The sequence below is a fragment of the Macaca thibetana genome, chromosome 11, assembly GCF_024542745.1.
Source record: "Macaca thibetana thibetana isolate TM-01 chromosome 11, ASM2454274v1, whole genome shotgun sequence".
NCBI lineage: Eukaryota > Metazoa > Chordata > Mammalia > Primates > Cercopithecidae > Macaca > Macaca thibetana.
The window spans coordinates 118,596,155-118,614,795 of NC_065588.1; the positions used below are offsets into that span (position 1 = coordinate 118,596,155).

An 18,641-nucleotide genomic window follows, 5' to 3' on the forward strand; every position below is an offset into this window, starting at 1 on the left:
TTTTTTTTGAGACGGAGTCTCACTCTGTCAGCAGGCTGGAGTACAGCGGCACTATCTCAGCTCATGGCAACCTCCTCCTCCTGGGTTCGAGCAATTCTCTCACCTCAGCCTCCCAAGTAGCTGGGGCTACAAGAACGCGCCACCACACCCGGCTAATTTTTTGTATTTTTAGTAGAGACAGGGGTCTCATCATGTTTGCCAGGCTGGTCTCAAACTCCTGACCTCAAGTGATCTACCTACCTTGGCTTCCCAAAGTGCTGGGATTACAAGTGTGAGCCACCATGCCCAGGTGGTTCCATAATATTTTATAATGTACTCATCCACTGAAATTGTTTGGAAAATTCTGGTAAGAAAATGGAAATCGAAATTTTTATGCAAACCTCACTGATCCCCTTTTTTGGAATGATTCCTCAATGCACGTTCTTAGGCTTTGGGCTTTCTTGGGCCAAGGGTTAGAAAAGTTTTATGTGTTGCTAAATTGCTAACAAAAAGGTCTATATTAATGTACACTTTGAATCATTAAAATTAGATCTCTGACTTCAAATTATGCTTAAGTGTGCAATATACAAACAGTAGTCTCCACAAAGGATATTCTTCTCATATTACCTATTAGTGAAAACAGATGTCACGTACTTACTGTTCTGAATGCCATAAATTTCATCAATGAGTCCTTCATATGTCAGCTGAGTGGCAAGAGGTGTTAATAAATCCACATTCCGATCAAGCAACAAGAGATTATCAAAAACGGGAAATATTGAATTCTGGCTTCCTGTAAACTCTCTCTTCATCCTGATCATCATATTGGCCACTTGCTGGAAACAAAACATTGGATGAGGTGGGGCCCTCCTGGGAATGAGCAGATGTGAAAATCTGTCTAAAACCAGCAAGGCAATCAAAAAAGTGAAAAAGGAGAAAAATTGGAAGAGTGCATTGCTAAGAAATAAACAGCTCTAGAAAAGCACCTTGCTGTTGGCACCCATCCCAACACTTGCGCCAAGGAAGCTGCCATTTGCCAATGAGGCATAAAATCAGATCAGTATATTCTTGTGATTAGCAGTAGTTATGTTCTATGAAGTCACTGCAAACACTAAATTAGCAAAGATGCAACCATTGGTCCTGGGAGAAATGCAGACTTAGGTTCCTAGGAGCCTCTGGTCTCAATGTTTTTGTCATTTGATCAATACATAACCCAGTTTTATATGTGTTTCTGCTTAAAGATGCCTGACTTAACATAATTATTGATCATTCACACTGAACTGACAGCCAGCAGCTCTGTGACTCATGCCTGAATGAAGCGTCTCTGACACACATAATGTCTCTGCCAGGCACACCACAGCCTTCTTGTGCACAGGACACCAGACTGCACCTCAGCCCTACGTTTGGGGGCCATTTTAAACAGTGAAATCACCAAAAAAAGTATAGATGTGTGGAAAACATGACAGTGAGACTGTGAAAAGGACACTTGTTTGCAGTCCGAGAGCTGAAATGGGAAGGTGGAGTGTCACCTGCCTCAGCTGGGAACATGCACAGTGGTTACTCAAACTGTCACCACTAGGCCGGGCACGGTGGCTCAAGCCTGTAATCCCAGCACTTTGGGAGGCCGAGACAGGCGGATCACGAGGTCAGGAGATCGAGACCATCCTGGCTAACACAATGAAACCCCGTCTCCACTAAAAATACAAAAAAATTAGCCGGGCGTGGTGGCGGCGCCTGTAGTCCCAGCTACTCGGGAGGCTGAGGCAGGAGAATGGCGGGAACCCGGGAGGCGGAGCTTGCAGTGAGCCGAGATCGCGCCACTGCACTCCAGCCTGGGCGACAGAGCGAGACTCCGCCTCAAAAAAAAAAAAACAAAAAACAAAACTGTCACCACTGTGCACGCCCACAAAAGCACCATGAGTACTGACTTGGAGGCTTATAAGTGCATTTTAATCAGTAGGCAAATTCATGAGTACAGTATTCGTAAATAATTAAGATCAACAGAATTTGTTTGTAAGGAGCTTCCCGTTCCTCCTCCCTTCTGGGGTGTGAAGGGCCCCTTCTTTACCACCAGAAAGCAGCTGGTTCTTACCCGAGCGCATTCTCCTTTCCCAAAGATCTGGGGGATCGTTCCGTACAGAGCTTGCAGGGTCATCAGCCCCTTGGCTGCATGGTACAGGCTTGTCTGGTCACCCTCCAGGTAGCACTCCTGTGAGGGGAAAGGCCAATTACTGCCAGGCCATGGGGGCCTCCCAGGGGTCCATCTCTGTTCCTGGGACTGGGGTGCACCAACAGACAATAAAATCATTTCCAGTTATTTCACACTGTGCCAGGAAAATTGGGAACTCAAGTTCATTTTCCAAAACTGCTGCCTGTCAGACCAGGCCCTGAGGCTGGCAGCCCCAGGGTGGATGCAGCCCTGGAAGCACCTCTCCTGGGCAGAGCCGGGGCTTCTGGGAGAAACTGTTCACCCAGCATGCCAGCTCTTCTGAATAAGCTCTTAAATAAAAGACAGAAGAATACAGACTTACACTGAACGATGGGTTCCCATTCACTGGTGAGAGTAAACTCTGGCAGGACATGCTGGGAGAGCCACATGCTAATTACCGAGAAATACAAAAGACCACAGGACAGAATACTTCATTGTTTTTACAAAGGATGAGGCAGATTTTCATGACACCTGACAACTGAAGGCCACAATCTCTTGAGTATGATCTCATTTTATAAAAAATATATATATTTGCACTGAAAAAAGGACCTCCAAATACACACAAAACCACCTGGGAAGGCTAGATGCATGGCTGTAACCCCAGCACTTTGGGAGGCCAAGACAGGAGGATCGCTTGAGCTCTGGAGTTTGAGACCAGCCTGGGCAACACAGTGAGACCCTGTATCTACACAAAATTAAATTAGCCAAGGATAGTGGTACGCATCTGTATCCGAGCTACTCAGGAGGATAAGGCAGGAGGATCACCAGAGCCCAGGGGTTTGAGGCTGTAGTGAGCTATGATCGCACTGCCACACTCCCCTCTGGGCAACAGAGCAAGACCCTACCCCTTTAAAAAAAAAAAAAAAGAAAAAAAGACGGAGAGAGAGAAAAAACCCACCTGCGAAGTGAGAGGAGGGAAGCGGTCACTTTTGATACAGGTGGATCAAAGCACAGATTCTAGACTCAGGTTGCCTTGTTCTGAACCCAGCTATGTCACTTACTAGCTGTGCCCTGGGCCAGTTAGAGAATCTCTCTGTGCCTCAATTTATTCATATGTAGAAGGGAGTATAGTCCACATAGGGCAAGGATTACATGAGAAAAATACATGTAAAGCATTTGATCGCAGTACCTGAAACATATAGCAAATGCTCAATAGCAGTTAGCTTTTTTTTTTTTCTTTTGTTTTTGAGACGGAGTCTCGCTCTGTCGCCCAGGCTGGAGTGCAGTGGCGCAATCTTGGCTCACTGCAAGCTCCGCCTCCCAGGTTCACGCCATTCTCCTGCCTCAGCCTCCCATGTAGCTGGGACTACAGGCGCCCGCCACTGCGCCCAGCTAATTTTTGTATTTTTAGTAGAGATGGGGTTTCACCATGTTAGCCAGGATGGTCTCGATCTCCTGACCTCGTGATCTGCCCGTCTCGGCCTCCTAAAGTGCTGGGATTACAGGCGTGAGCCACCGCGCCCGGCCTAACAGTTAGCTTTTATATGGAATGATTTGGGTTTTTTACAACCATTATCCACTCATAAGTCAATACGGTACATTTTATCAATTCCCTCCACCCCTACCAACCCAACATGTCCCTGCTGTCCACAGCCAGAAATGAGGGGGCCCTGAGGGTCCAGGTCCTGAGGAAGAGAGAACGTGGTTGTCACTTGGCAGGCCCTCTGCCCCAGGGAGGAAGGATGGCAGACATGGTGGGGAGCATTTGGTTATTATTGAAAGTGTTGCCAGACTACTCTTTCGAGTGTGGTGTATTTTAACACTTCCCAGAATATGGCAGACCATCATTGAGAATGTCAAAAGACACACTTTTTGGCAAAACTACTTAAAGCTCCAGATCAGATGAACATCCAAGGGCAAAAGACATTAAGGGCCAGGCACAGTGGCTCATGCCTCTAACCCCTGCACTTTGGGAGGCCGAGGGGGGTGGATCATGAGGTTGGGAGTTCGAGACCAGCCTGACCAACATGGTGAAACCCTGTCTCTACTAAAAATACAAAAATTAGCTGGGCGTGGTGGCGTGTGCCTGTAATCCCAGCTACTCAGGAGGCTGAGACAGGAGAATCACTTGAATCCGGGAGGTGGAGGTTGCAGTGAGCCAAGATTATGCCACTGCACTCCAGCCTGGGCATAAAGCAAGATTCTGTCTCAAAAAAAAAGACATTAAGGAACTCCCCTCCAAATAGCATTCATATTTTACTTAATTTTTTAAAGTTGTACTACTACAAAGACAGCTCTTTTACAATATTTTTTAAAAGATGTAAAAGTTAGCAACAGATTTTAATCTTGTGGGTTTTTTTGTTTTTTGTTTTTTTTTTGAGACAGAGTCTTGCTCTATCGCCCAGGCTGGAGTGCAGTGGGGCAACCTCAGCTCACTACAACCTCCACTTCCCGAGTTCAAGCGATTCTCCTGCCTCAGCCTCCTGAGTAGCTGGGATCATAGGCGCCCACCACCATGCCTGACTTTTTTTTTGTATTTTTAGTAGAGATGGGGTTTTACTATGTTGCCCAGGCTGGTCTCAAACTCCTAACCTCAGATGATCTGTCTGCCTCGGCCTTCCAAAGTGCCACCACACCCAGCTCAGTAACCTTAACATTTAAATGCACATTTTTTTTTTTACCCCAAAGTCTCACACACCCACACAACAGAATACCTTGCAGCTTGCATAAAAGAGGCAGATTTTATATATGCTGATTTTTATATATGCGAATAAAGACCACAGTACCTTAAGCAATGCTATTGAGCATTCAACTGGGCAGAACTCTAATTCTCACATTTTACACAGAGCAATGACATAGATGATCACAACCGTAACTCAAAACACAGAGATCTAGATGTGCCTCCTGAAGCCAGGAAACCACCAAGTTGTGCTCAGTATTGAAAATCACAGAAGTACGATTATGTCATCTCCGTCAAAACTTGGGGTTGACTTTAAAATTAGGCTCTTAGGTAAAGCTCTTAGCTTTACCATCCAGATAAAGTCCTTTCTTTTTTTTTTTCTGCCACTTCTTCCAACTCCCCCAAACCCCCCGCCTTTTTTTTTCGTTGTTGTTGTTGAGATAGGGTCTCGCTCTATTGCCCAGGCTGGCGTACAGTGGTGCGATCTCGGCTTACTGCAACCTCTGCCTTCTGGCTCAAGTGATTCTCCTGCCTCAGTCTGCCAAGTAGCTAGGATTACAGGCATGCACCACCACATCCAGCTAATTTTTATTTATTCATTTTTTTATTTTTAGTAGAAATGGGGTTTTGCTATGTTGCCCAGGCTGGTCTCAAACTCCTGACCTCAGGTGATCTGCCCACCTCAGCCTCCCAAAGTACTGGAATTACAGGTATGAGCCACCATGTCCAGCCAAAATCCTTTCTTTCTTTCTTTCTTTTTTTTTTTGTTTTTTTTGAGACGGAGTCTCGCTCTGTCACCCAGGCTGGAGTGCAGTGGCGCGATCTCGGCTCACTGAAAGCTCCGCTGCCTCCCGGGTTCACGCCATTCTCCTGCCTCAGCCTCCCGAGAAGCTGGGACTAGAGGCACCCGCCACCGCACCTGGCTAATTTTTTGTATTTCTAGTAGAGATGGGGTTTCACCGTGTTAGCTAGGATGGTCTCGATATCCTGACCTTGTGATCTGCCCGTCTCGGCCTCCCAAAGTGCTGGGATTACAGGCGTGAGCCACCGCGCCTGGCTTCAAAATCCTTTCTAAACAGCATCTTAGGTGAATGTACAAAGCCAAAGACTTGAAATTCTCAGTAGAAAATAGTTCTGGCCAGGCATAGTGGCTCAGGCCTGTAATCCCAGCACTTTGGGAGGCTGAGGTGGTGGATTACCTGAGGTCAGGAGTTCGAGACCAGCCTGGGACACATGGTGTAACCCTGTCTCTATTAAAAACACAAAAAATTGGCCGGGCGCGGTGGCTCAAGCCTGTAATCCCAGCACTTTGGGAGGCCGAGACGGGCAGATCACGAGTTCAGGAGATCGAGACCACCCTGGCTAACACGGTGAAACCCCGTCTCTACTAAAATTACAAAAAAAAAAAAATTAGCCGGGCGAGGTGGCGGGCGCCTGTACTCCCAGCTACTCGGGAGGCTGAGGCAGGAGAATGGCGTGAACCCGGGAGGCGGGGCTTGCAGTGAGCTGAGATCCGGCCATTGCACTCCAGCCTGGGCAACAGAGCTAGACTCCGTCTCAAAAAAAAAAAAAAAAAAAAACCACAAAAAATTAGCTGACATGGTGGCGGGCGTCTATAGTCCCAGCTACTCAGGAGGTTGAGGCAGGAGAATCACTTGAACCCAGGAGGTGGAGGCTGCAGTGAGAGATGGCACCAACGCACTCCAGCCTAGGCGGCAGAAACAGAGTGAAACTCAGTTTCAAGAAAAAAAAAAAGAAAATAGTTCTGCCCTTCCTTACAAATCATAAGTAACATAAACAGGTTATTTCTCCTCTGCACAGATTTTGTCACTCCAAGAGAGTTTGCTTCGGCTGCTACCAATTCCCATTAAATACACAAATATGGATTAATAAAAAATGGGTATACCATCACAGGTATGTGATAAAGCACATACAGAAAACTGTTAATGCAGAAGATAAGTGGTGGATAGATGGGTATTCACCGTACAATTCAATTTTTTGGTATACTGAAATTTTCCTATAAAATGTTAGAGGGAAATCTGTATTACCATCAGATGGGATTTAGTGTAAGCAAACCACTAGGGAACAGGGTACAAAAGAGCCAAGAGGGTTGGGCGCCGTGGCCCACGCCTGTAATCCCAGCACTTTGGAAGGCTGAGGCGAGAGGATCATAAGGTCAGGAGTTCGAGACCAGCCTGGCCAACATGGTGACACTCTGTCTCTCCTAAAAATACAAAAAATTAGCCAGGTGTGGTGGTGGGCACCTAATTCCAACTACTCGGGAAGTTGAGGCAGGAGAATCGCTTGAACCTGGGAGGCGGAGGTTGCAGTGAGCCGAGACTGCGCCACTGCACTCCAGCCTGGGCAACAAGAGTGAGACTCTGTCTCATAAAAAAAAAAAAAAAAGCCAAGAAAGTCCCCTGGTTATAGCACTAGTTGGTAGTGCCACTGACTTCTACTGTCCCAGATTAACTTTTTTATTTTTCACTTTTTTCTGTGGCCATGTCTCACTCTGTTACCCAGGCAGGAGTGCATTGGTGTGACCACAGCTCCCTGCAGCCTCAACATCCTGGGCTCAGGTGATCCTTCTGCCTCAGCCTCCTGAGTAGCTGGAATGACAGGTGCACATCACCATGCTTGGCTAATTTTTTGTAAAGACAGGGCCTCACTCTGTTGCCCAGGCTGGTCTCGAACTCCTGGCCTTAAGTGGTCCTCCCACCTTGGTCTCCCAAAGTGCTGGGATTACAGGCATGAACCACTGTGCCTGGCCTATTTTATTTTTTTAAATAAGTTGCATTTCCCCCCCTTTTGTGAAAACTGTCAACAAATTAACTCTTTTAACGAGGTGATCTCTGTAACAACACAACGGGGAAAAAAATGATTCGAATAATTTTATGTACTATACCAGTGGTTCTCTAAAGTTCTAGTCTCTACCTTCTAAGTATTTTATTGGTAAGAAGAAAAAAAGGCCAGGCACAGCGGCTCACACCTGCAATCCCAGCAGTTTGGGAGGCCGAGGAGGGCAGATCTCTTGAGGTCAGGAGTTCGAGACCAGCCTGGCCAACATGGTGAAACCCCATCTCTACTACAAATACAAAAATTAGCTGGGCATGGTGGCATGTGCCTGTAATCCCAGTTACTCGATGGCTAAGACAGGAGAATTGCTTGAACTGGGGAGGTGGAAGTTGCGGTGAGCTGAGATTATGCCACTGCACCCCAGCCTGGGTGACTGAGTGAGAATCTGTCTCAAAAACAATTAAAAAAAAAAAGTTCTAGTCTCCAGAGCAGCACCACCAGCAGCAGCAGCAGCATCATAAACTCATAAATCAAAGAAACATGGATAAGTGTGATTATGTTAAAAACATACACACAGCCAAAACTACCAGAAGCAATATCAAAAGAAATGACCAAGGCAAAGGCAGCCTGCAAAGGGCGCATGTGCAGAGGGGCCTACATACAGACTCATTATCGGTAGCATGGCCTCCAACAGCATAGGGAGGAAAAAAGTGCCCTCCACTAGAAGGCTGATTGAATACATTATGGTACATCCAAACAATGGAACTTTATGCAGCTTCAAATGAGAATAACACAAGCATTGCCATATGTGGCAGAAAATGACTCAGATATATTATTAAGAGAATAACGCAACATACCAAAGTGTATATGTCATATGCTACTACTTGTACAAAAGTGGAGAGGGATTATATACTACGAGCTGTAGCTGCATATACTATCCCCCCAAAAAAAATAAAAAGAGAAATAGTGATTGCTTCTGGGATAAGCGGCAGTCTGAGAACTGGGGTAAAAAGTAGCTTCAGGCTGGGCACAGTGGCTCACGCCTGTAATTCCAGCACTTTCTGAGGACAAGGCAGGTGGATCATCTGAGGCCAGGATATCGAGATCAGCCTGGGCAACATGGTGAAATCCTGTCTCTACTAAAAATACAAAAATTAGGCAGGCGTGGTGGCAGATGCCTATAATCCCAGCTACTTGGGAGGCTGAGGCAAGATAATCACTTGAACCCAGAAGGCGGAGGTTGCAGTGAGTCGAGATTGTGCCACTGCACTCCAGCCTGGGCAACAAAGTGAGACTCTGCCTCAAAAAAAAAAAAAAAAAAAAAAAGAAAAGAAAAAGAAAAAAAAAAAACGGGCTGGCATGGGTGGAAGCTTAAGAGTTCAAGACCAGCTTGGACAACTCGGTGAAACCCCATCTCCACTAATATACAACAAAATTAGCTGGGCATGGCAGCATGTGCCTTGTAATCCTAGTTACTTAGGAGGCTGAGGCAGGAGAACTATTTGAACCCAGGAGGCAAAGGGTGCAGTGAGCCAAGATCGCGCCATTGCACTCTAGTCTGGGTGACAGTGTGAGACATCATCTCAAAAAAAACAAAAAAAAAGATTTCCTTCTTTGTCTGCAGAGTAGAAGATTTATGAAGACTCAAAAAGCACAATCTAAAAGAACAAAAGTGATATATTTACCTGCCTTAGGATGAAAGACTCACACTTCTGATTTCAAAGCTTATGGCAAAGCTACTGTAATCAAGACAGTGTAGTACTGGCATGAGGATGGACATACGGACATACAGATCAGTGGAAGAGAACTGAAAGACCAAAAACAGACCCTTACGTTTGTGAACAGTTGATTTTTGACAAGGGTACCAAGACAATTCAATGAGGAAAATACAGTTTTTCAACAAATAGTGCTGGAACAAACACATATCCATGTGCAAAAAACGAAATTTGGACCCCCACCTCGCATTATATACAGAAATAACTTAAAATGGGTTGAAGACCGAAACGTAAGATGTAAGAAAATCATAAGCTGGGCATGGTGGCTCATGCCTGTAATCCCAGCACTTTGGGAGGCTGAGGTGGGAGGGTTGCCTGAGCTCAGAGGAGTCTGAGACCAGCCTGGGCAACATAGTTAAGACCCGTCTCTTTAAAAAATAAAAAATTATAAAACTCTTAGAAGGAAACCTCAGAGTGAATCTTTGTGATCCTGGGGTAGACAACGGTTTCTCAGAGATGATACTGAAAGCACAAGTAACAAGAGGAAAACAGGATAAAAGGAACTTCATCAAAATGTAAAACTTTAGTGCATTGAACGACACCAATTTCACCAAGAAAGTGAAAAGAACTCACAGAACAAAAGAAAATATTTGGAAATCATATATCTGTAATCCCAGCTACTCAGGAAGCTGAGGCGGGAGAATCGCTTGAGCCCAGGAGGCAGAGGTTGCAGTGTGCCAAGATCGAGATCGCGCCACTGCACTCCAGGCTGGGTGACAAAGTGACAATCCGTCTCAAAAAAAAAAAAAAAAAAGACAGAATAACAAGTACGTCCATGGGGATATACAACTGGAACCCTCACACACTGCTGCTAGGAGTACAAACGGTACAGCTTCAGTGCAAAAGTTTCGCAGCTCCTCCAATTGTTAAATGTAGAGTTACCACGTGACTCAGCAATTCTATTCCTAGGGGTGTGTGTGTGTGTGCGTGTGTGTATTTATTTATTTAAGACAGAGTTTCACTCTTGTTGCCCAGGCTGTAGTGCAATGGTGTAATCTCGGCTCACTGCAACCTCCACCTCCCAGGTTCAAGCGATTCTCCTGTCTTGGCCTCCCAAGTAGCTGGGATTACAGGCATGTGCCACCATGCCCGGCTAATTTTGTATTTTCAGTAAAGATGGAGTTTCTCCATGTTGGTCAGGCTGGTCTCGAACTCCCAACCTCAGGTGATCCACCCACCTCAGCCTCCCAAAGTGCTAGGATCACAGGCGTGAGCCACCACGCCCAGTCTCTACTCCTATGTATATCTAAGAGAAATGAAACCATACATCCACATAAAAACTTTTCACAATATTCGCAGTATTGTGACAGCCAGAAAGTGGCAACAACCCATCAGATGTCCATCAACTGATGAATGATAATATCATTACAATGGGATACTATTCAGCAATATGAAGGAATGAAGGCCTCACACAGGCTTCAACCTGGATGAACCCTGAAAACATTGTACTAAGTGAAGATGCCAGACACAAAGGACCATATATGTATTACAGGATTTCATTTCTAAGAAATCTCCAGAATAAGTTCAAAACCAGCCCGGACAACATAGTAAGATGCTGTCTCTCCAAAAAATAAAAATAGAAATAAAAGAAATTTTTAAAAGTTAGCCAAGTGTGGTGGCACATGCATGTAGTTCCAGCTACTCAAAATGCTGAGGCTGGAAGATCACTCAAGCCTAGGAGGTCAAGGCTGCAGTGAGGTATGATCATGTCACTGCATTCCAACCTGGGCAAAAGAGTGAGACTCTACCTCAAAAAAAGAAAAAAAGAAAACTCCAGAATAGGTGAATTCATACAGACTGAACTAGATTAGTGGCTGCCAGAGGCTGGGGGAAGGACAGATAGGGAAGGACTGCTACTGGGCATGGGAATTCTTTTTGGGATAGTTAAAATGTGCCATACTTAGATAGTGGAGACAGTTGCACAACTTTGTGAATACACTAAAAACCACTGGAATTTCACACCTTAAAGGAGAGAATTTCATGGCATTGTGAGTTTTGGTTCTGTTTTTATTTTTTTTTGAGATAGTGTCTCCCTCTGTCGCCCAAGCTGGAATGCAGTGGCGTGATCTCAGCTCACTGCAACCTCCACCTCCCAGGTTCAAGTGATTCTCCTGCCTCAGCCTCCTGAGTAGCTGGGACCACAGGCACCCACCACCACACCCGGCTAATTTTTGTATTTCTAGTAGAGACGGGGTTTCCCCATGTTTCCCAGGCTGGTCTCAAACTCCTGATCTCAGGTGATCCACCCGCCTCAGCCTCCTAAAGTGCTGGGATTACAGTCATGAGCCACTTAGCTCAGCCAGTATTGTGAATTATAACAAATAAAGCTATTATTTTAAAATTTAACTACTTTTAATGGGAAGTGTCTACATGATAAGAGACATTATACAGAAAGTTAAGCCGGGTACAGTGGCTCACGCCTATAATCTCATCACTTAGGGAGGCCGAGGCGGGCGGATCACGAGGTCAAGAGATCAAGACCATCCTGGCAAACCAACATGGTGAAACCCCATCTGTACTAAAAATACAAAAATTATCTGGGCATAGTGGCACACGCCTCAGCTACTCAGGTGGCTGAGGCAGGAGAATCCCTTGAACCCAGGAGGCGGAGGTTCCAGTGAGCCGAGACCACACCACTGCGCTCCAGCCCAGGCGACAGAGCGAGACTCCATCTCAAAATAAAATAAAATAAAACAACAACAAAAAACAAAGTTGAAACACAAGTCACAGACTGGGAAGATACTTGCAGCTTTTATAACCCATAATGGTCAACATCTAGAATATACGAATAATTACTCAAAGAGAAAAAAATGGGCAAAGAAAACGAACAATTTTTTGAATAGAAAATCTGAAGCATCAGTAAACATATAAAATGGGACTCAGCTTCACAGTAATCAATACTGTGATACTTTCACACTCAGAAACTGGGCAAAAATTAATGCCTCAAGTTAAGGAAATGCCAAACTTACTTTGAACGCACCCTCTGATTCCATGGATAAGAGATCCCCATCGAATGGAATGAGATCTAAGCTGTACTCCTCCCTGTGAATAAAGGATCCCAAGACTCCCAGATCCTTCAATCGCTGTTCGCACAACAGGCTACGGCGTGGCACAAACAGAATATGAAAATCTCTCGTTGGGCCTCGTCTATCTTCACTGCAAAGGAAGCAACATTTGTTAGCTTATGAGCTCCTAAAAGTCATAGACCACTTTGCTTTTTTTATCCCCACTGCCTGGCACACAGCAGGCACTAAATAAATGCTGGCTAGATAAATAATATAAATACTGACTCTTAGGCTGGGTGCAGTGGCTCACAACTGTAATCCCAACACTTTGGGAGGCCAAGGTGGGCAGATCACTTGAGGTCAGGAGTTCGAGACCAGCCTGGTCAAGAGGGCAAAACCCCGTTTCTATAAAATATACAAAAATGGCCGGGCACAGTGTCTCACACCTGTAATCCCAGCACTCTGGGAGGCCCAGGCAGGCGGATCACAAGGTCAGGAGTTCGAGACCAGCCTAGTCAACATGGTGAAACCCCATCTCTACTAAAAATACCAAAAATTAGCCGGGCATGGTGGCAGGAACCTGTAATCCCAGCTACTCGGGAAGCTGAGGAAAGAGAATCACTTGAACCCGGGAGGCAGAGGTTGCAGTAAGCCAAGACCACGCCACTGCACTCCAGGCTGGGCAACAGAGTGAGATTCCATCCCAAAATAAAAAATAAAATAAAATATACAAAAATTAGCTGGGTATGGTGTGCCTGTAATCTCAGCTACTTGGGAGGCTAAGGCAGGAGAATTGCTTGAACCCTGGAGGCAGAGGTTGCAGTGAGCAGAGATCCCACCACTGCACTCCAGCCTGGGCAACAGAGTGAGACTGTGTCTCAAAAAAATAACCAAAAACTGACTCAGACAGAAAGTGTTACAGCTGTGCCCACTCTCTCTCTCTTTCTTCCCCGACAGGAAAGCAGCACTGAGTCCTGGCTAGAACTTTCTAGCATTCTCTTAAACCATTTATGGGGCATTAAAGCTCTCAGGTTTATTGAAATAGGGTATCTGTGTCTCACTAAAAACAAATGGTTCTTCAACCGAAGCAATGCAGCCACAAAGAGTCTTAAATTAAAATGAAAGATCACTCTTGACTCCCGGCCTTACTCTCCTTGACAGAGGACTTCCAAAAATAGCCCACATGCTTTTAAGATTTTAGGGGCTGCAACAATCAATTGTACCACAGAGTGGAGACTGGGCTGCGAGCACTTCCTCTATAGACTGGATGCTATATTAAATTTTAATCAGCTTTTTTTTTTTTTTGCTTATGAAATTCAAGTACATGCAGTATATTTAAAAATTACTGCTGGAGGTTTATTTTTTTAAACTAGGTCCTTTTTACTGACACAGGTTTAAGCTTTTGGCTATCCTGAAGGAATGGGGTTATAGGATAACCCTCCTCTCAAACTGCTGAGAACGACCTCCTAAGTTTCCCATCTTCTCTATTTTCAATTTTTGGGGGGTACATAGCAGGCACATGTATTTATGGGGTCCATGAGATGTTTTGATATGGGCATGCAGTGGGAAATAAGAACATCATGGAGAACAGGCGGGCACATGCTCTCAAGCACTTATTCTTTGAGTTACAAACAATCCAATTACACTCTTTTCTTTTTTTGAGATGGAGTCTCCCTCTGTCGCCCAGGCTGGAGTGCAGTGGCGTGATCTCAGCTCACTGCAACCTCTGCCTCCCAGGTTCAAAAGATTATCATGCCTCAGTCTCCCGAGTAGCTGGGACTAAAGGCACACGCCACCACGCCTGGCTAATTTTTGTATTTTTAGTAGAGACGGGGTTTCACTATGTTGGCCAGGCTGGTCTCGAACCCCTGACCTCAAGTGATCCACCTGCTCTGGCCTCTCAAAATGCTGGGATTACAAGTGTGATCCACCATGCCCAGCCTCACTCTTCAAGTTTAAAAATATGTAATTAAGTTATTATTAACTATAGTCCCCCTGCTGTGCTATCAAATAGTAGGTCTTATTCATTCTATTTTTTTGGTACCCATTAACCATTTCCACCTTCCCCCAGCCCCCATCTTCTCTTTCATATTCTTCCATGCTTATCCCAGTTTTTCAAAAGACCACCTTGCACTGGCAAGAGTGAGGGTCTTCCATGAGAAGGAGCTCATACATTAAAAGCATCATAAGGACCAAACTCTTTTAGATCAAACACAAGCTCTGAGATACCTGAGCACGTTTTCAGCAATTATATCCATCAACTCTAGCCTGGGTCTGACAAAAAAAATAATATTCTTGACATCAGCTGCCGGCAAACGATTCCCTTTAAGTGTGAACATTTTTTCCACTTCATGTTCCTAGGCAAACACATACACAAAAGGTTAACAGAAAGACTGAAATTTGCCTGTCATTTTCAGACTCAGAAATCATAAATACCCCCAATCAAGTGCACGTTAATATTTTAATATCGAAATTTAGATTCCCTCAAAGCCAAATACATAAAGGACAAAGTTTCAATATAAAGCCACTGGTTTTTTTTTTTTTTTTTTTTTTTTTTTCTGAGACGGAGTCTCGCCCTGTCACCCAGGCCAGAGCGCAACGGCGCGATCTTGGCTCACTGCAGCCTCCGCCTCCTGGGTTCAAGTGATTCTCCTGCCTCAGCTTTCCGAGTATCTGGGATTACAGGCGTGCACCTCCGTGCCCAGCTAATTTTTGTATTTCTAGTAGAGACAGAGTTTCACCACAGCAGCCACGCTGGTCCTGAAGTCCTGACCTCGCAATCCACCCACCTCGGCCTCCCAAAGTGCTGGGTTTACAGGCGTGAGCCACCGCGCCCGGCCTTAAAGCCACTGTTACTGCATCAGCATTCAAATGATGCTTACATGATGAACTATCAAAGACACCAGGTAATGGTCACATAATGCTAGAATCAGTACAGAATCACTGGCCAATGGATACAAAATGTTAATCGGGCACTAGTATTAGTGTTTATAAAGACCAAACAGCCTGGCAAACCAATGATTCAGGAAGAAATATAAAATCCTATCATAACTGCTAAAGTACAGAATTATTAATCCCTTAACAAAATCCAAATAGCTCATTTACCTTCAATAGTGAATACTGTGCAATCAGGCCAAAGGGTCCAGTTAGGTATTCATCCCAAACTATTGCCTGTAAGAGGGGAGAAACATTCTCTTATTATAGTTAATATCAGGAATTTTAACAATATCAATAAAAAATTGCCTATCATAAAAAGGAGGAATATTTGCTTCAAATTCTGGGTTAAAAAATTTTCTCTTAGTGTTACAAGATTAAAATAACAATAAAGCAGAAAAAAGAATTTAAAAATGTTTAGGGTTTTGCTGTTATTTCATTTTTGAGACAGAGTCTTAAGTGTTGCCCAGGCTAGAGTACAGTGGTGTGATCTCGGCACACTGCAACCTCCGCCTCCAGGGTTCAAGTGATTCTCCTGCCTCAGCCTCCTGAGTAGCTGGGATTACAGGCATGCACCACCATGCCTGGCCAATTTTTGTACTTTCAGTAGAGATGAGGTTTCACTATGTTGCCCAGGCTGGTCTCGAACTCTTGACCTAAGGTGATCCACCCACCTTGTCCTTCCAAAGTGGTGGGATGACAAGCATGAGCCAATGCATGCGGCCGAATAAAAAAAAATTTAATTACTTCTGACCACATTCACATCCTTGTATATCTGTGTCATGGATTTATCAAATTGAGCTATATGGAAATTGTCAATTATACAGAATTAAAACCTACGATATAGGTATCACAAATCTTATTTGGGCAAAAGAGGATTTTTTTTTTTTTCTTTGGAGATGGGGCAGTGGTGGAATCACAGCTCACTGCAGCCTCGATTTCCTGGGCACAGATGATCTTCCTATCTCAGCCTCTGGAGTAACCGGGACTACAGGTGTGTGCCACCACATCAGGCTAATTTGTGTTTTAGTAGAGATGAGATTTCGCCATGTTGCCTAGGCCGGTCTCCAACTCTGGGCTCAAGCGATCTGCCTGCTGTGGCCTCCCAAAGTGCTGGGATTACATTGCACTTCCTCTTCCACCACGCCTGGCCAGAAGAGAAAATTCTTAAAAGCTCAGTAAGTTTAAGTAACTTTCCAAGGCCATATAGAGACCTCAGACCATACAGAGTGTAAGGGAGTGAGGACTCTAACCTAGGACTTTTTGACACCACGAGTCACTGCTCTGGACCCCTATGAGTATTTCTACTGCTTAACTCCAGTATAAATTTTTTTCGTAAACTAAAATATTTATTTAAATAATCGTACATTAACATTTAATTAAAAGAAATAATACAGAGCGAGCCCCTGTACACTTTGCTCAGTTTCCTCCAGGGGTAACATATTACAACCAGGAAATTGACATTGATAAAATCCATGATGTTATTCAGATTTCAGCATCCTTTGCTGAATTGAAACTGGACCCCTACGATGTAGCCTGTTTTTTTCTCTCAAAGGCTGCTAGCACCCACTCTACCTCTTCGGGTTCTGTTCTCTCCAAGACTGAGGCTCCCCAGTTCGACTTTTCACAGTTGTACTGTAACTTAGGGTGACGTATAAACCCTAAGGGGATGAAGGAGAAGTGACACCATTTAGAAGAAATCCTATAAATTCTCTGATCTAGTTCCTGACTCCCTTGTGAAAACGGTGCTACTAGATAAGTTATACTACCTTAGGAGGCCAGGTTAAAAGCCCAAATGATTACAACTTCTCTCTTAACACGCGTGAGCAGCAGGTTGCAAGGTGCTGGTGTTTTAAGACAGTTTCTAAGGTACGATTTGTACTGACACGTATGATCCCCGTAATGAATGGACACTGGACCATCCACATTGTTGGACCGCCCACCCGTCCGGTGCCTCGGCAGGCAGCAGAGGAAACACCTGACGTAAACCGGCTCATCAGCGGCTGGGCTATCACAGTGGCTTACTCTGCTCTCACAAAACAGTCGCGGTGCCACTCCGGGTCCAGGCTGTACGCCCAGGGCCCCCCCTTCATCGCTACAGGGGTGCAGGTAAAAGGGCCCCGAGGCTCGCCTCCTTGGAAGCCCCGGGGACCTCGTAAACCGCGGACTCAGGCGGCAGGGAACGGATTAAGCCAGGCCGGACCAAGGGAGGCGAGGGCGGTGTCGCTGCCTCCCGCCCCTCACCTTGCTTCCTGCGCACTTGTCCAGGAACTCGCGCAGCTCGCGACGCACCGCCTCGCGCAGCACGTTTAGGTTCACTCGCCCGTAGGACAGGTGTGCCGCCATCTTGCCCCACCACCCCCTGCCCCACAACGCCAACCACGTCCGCCGGTTCCAACGGGAGGAACACTGACGCAGTCACGTGACAACGCGTCCACGTGACTGGTGCGGCTGCGCATGCCAACTCGGAAAACGGAAGCTACCGGGTTGGGGTTCTACCTCGCTTGGCCCTAGTGTCCACCTCTTTCTTCTACCCCGGTGGTGGTTCAGATTCTCGCCAAGACCCAGGGCGCATTTCAGAACCTGGTCACTCCAGGAGTCGTCCGGCGCTGAAAAGCGATTTTAAAGATCTGGAGTAGACCGGGCGCGGTGGCTTACGCCTGTAATCCCAGCACTTTAAGAGGCCGAGGTAGGAGTGATAGCTTGAGGCCGGGAGTCCGAGACCAGCCTGGGCCGACTTCGTCTCAAACAACAACAACAACAACAAACCAACCAACCAACCAACCAAACAAAACATTGACTCTCTCTTGTCCCTTTTAAAAATCGCGAATTTTTATTTGCAGCAAAGGTACTTGCTGTAAGATGATATCTTAAGGCCAAATTTGGATAGAAAAAAAAAAAAACATTTTTTTTGAGACGGTCTCACCCTGTCGCCCAGGCTGGAGTGCAGTGACGTGATCATAGCTCACTGCAGCCTCTACCTCCCGGGCTCAAGTGATCCTCCCACCTCAGCGCCGGAGTAGCTGCAAGCACGCCACCCACTGCTCAAATATTTTAAATTATAGCAGTCAGAAGGTTCTTAGCTTTGCACTAATCAAGGCTGTTTTGATTTGTGAGCTAAAATGTATGAGTATGGTGAGGAGTCGAGGGAATCTTGAGTGGACTTTTTTTGGGGGGGGAGGGGGTAATCCCTTCCTAACAGACTTTTACAGCGATGTGGCATTTCACACAAAACAGTATTGCTTCTGGAATCCAGGTCCCACCACTTGCCTCAGTAAAATTACTGTACCTCAGTAAAATCATGTTACCTCTGAGTTGTAGTGAGG

At 45.5% G+C, this 18,641-nt stretch overlaps 1 protein-coding gene across 3 annotated transcripts in view; it reads right to left on the reverse strand.

Annotated features, from left to right (window-relative positions):
* The window catches only part of VPS33A (VPS33A core subunit of CORVET and HOPS complexes), a 35,122-nt gene extending 17,349 nt beyond the window's left edge, over window positions 1-17,773 (reverse strand). The window contains exons 1-6 of one of the 3 annotated variants that reach the window (XM_050747994.1): window positions 17,560-17,773; window positions 15,487-15,552; window positions 14,611-14,738; window positions 12,346-12,532; window positions 2,069-2,185; window positions 638-812 (exon numbers count right to left, since the gene is read on the reverse strand). In XM_050747994.1, the coding sequence (XP_050603951.1) occupies window positions 638-812; window positions 2,069-2,185; window positions 12,346-12,532; window positions 14,611-14,738; window positions 15,487-15,552; window positions 17,560-17,661 (775 nt within the window). In that variant the 5' untranslated portion in view covers window positions 17,662-17,773. Of the gene's footprint in view, window positions 1-637; window positions 813-2,068; window positions 2,186-7,201; window positions 8,896-12,345; window positions 12,533-14,610; window positions 14,739-15,486; window positions 15,553-17,258; window positions 17,447-17,559 lie in introns of those variants that run through there. The other 2 variants (XM_050747995.1, XM_050747996.1) reach the window with 2 other exon arrangements.
* Between the last annotated feature and the right edge of the window lie 868 nt (window positions 17,774-18,641).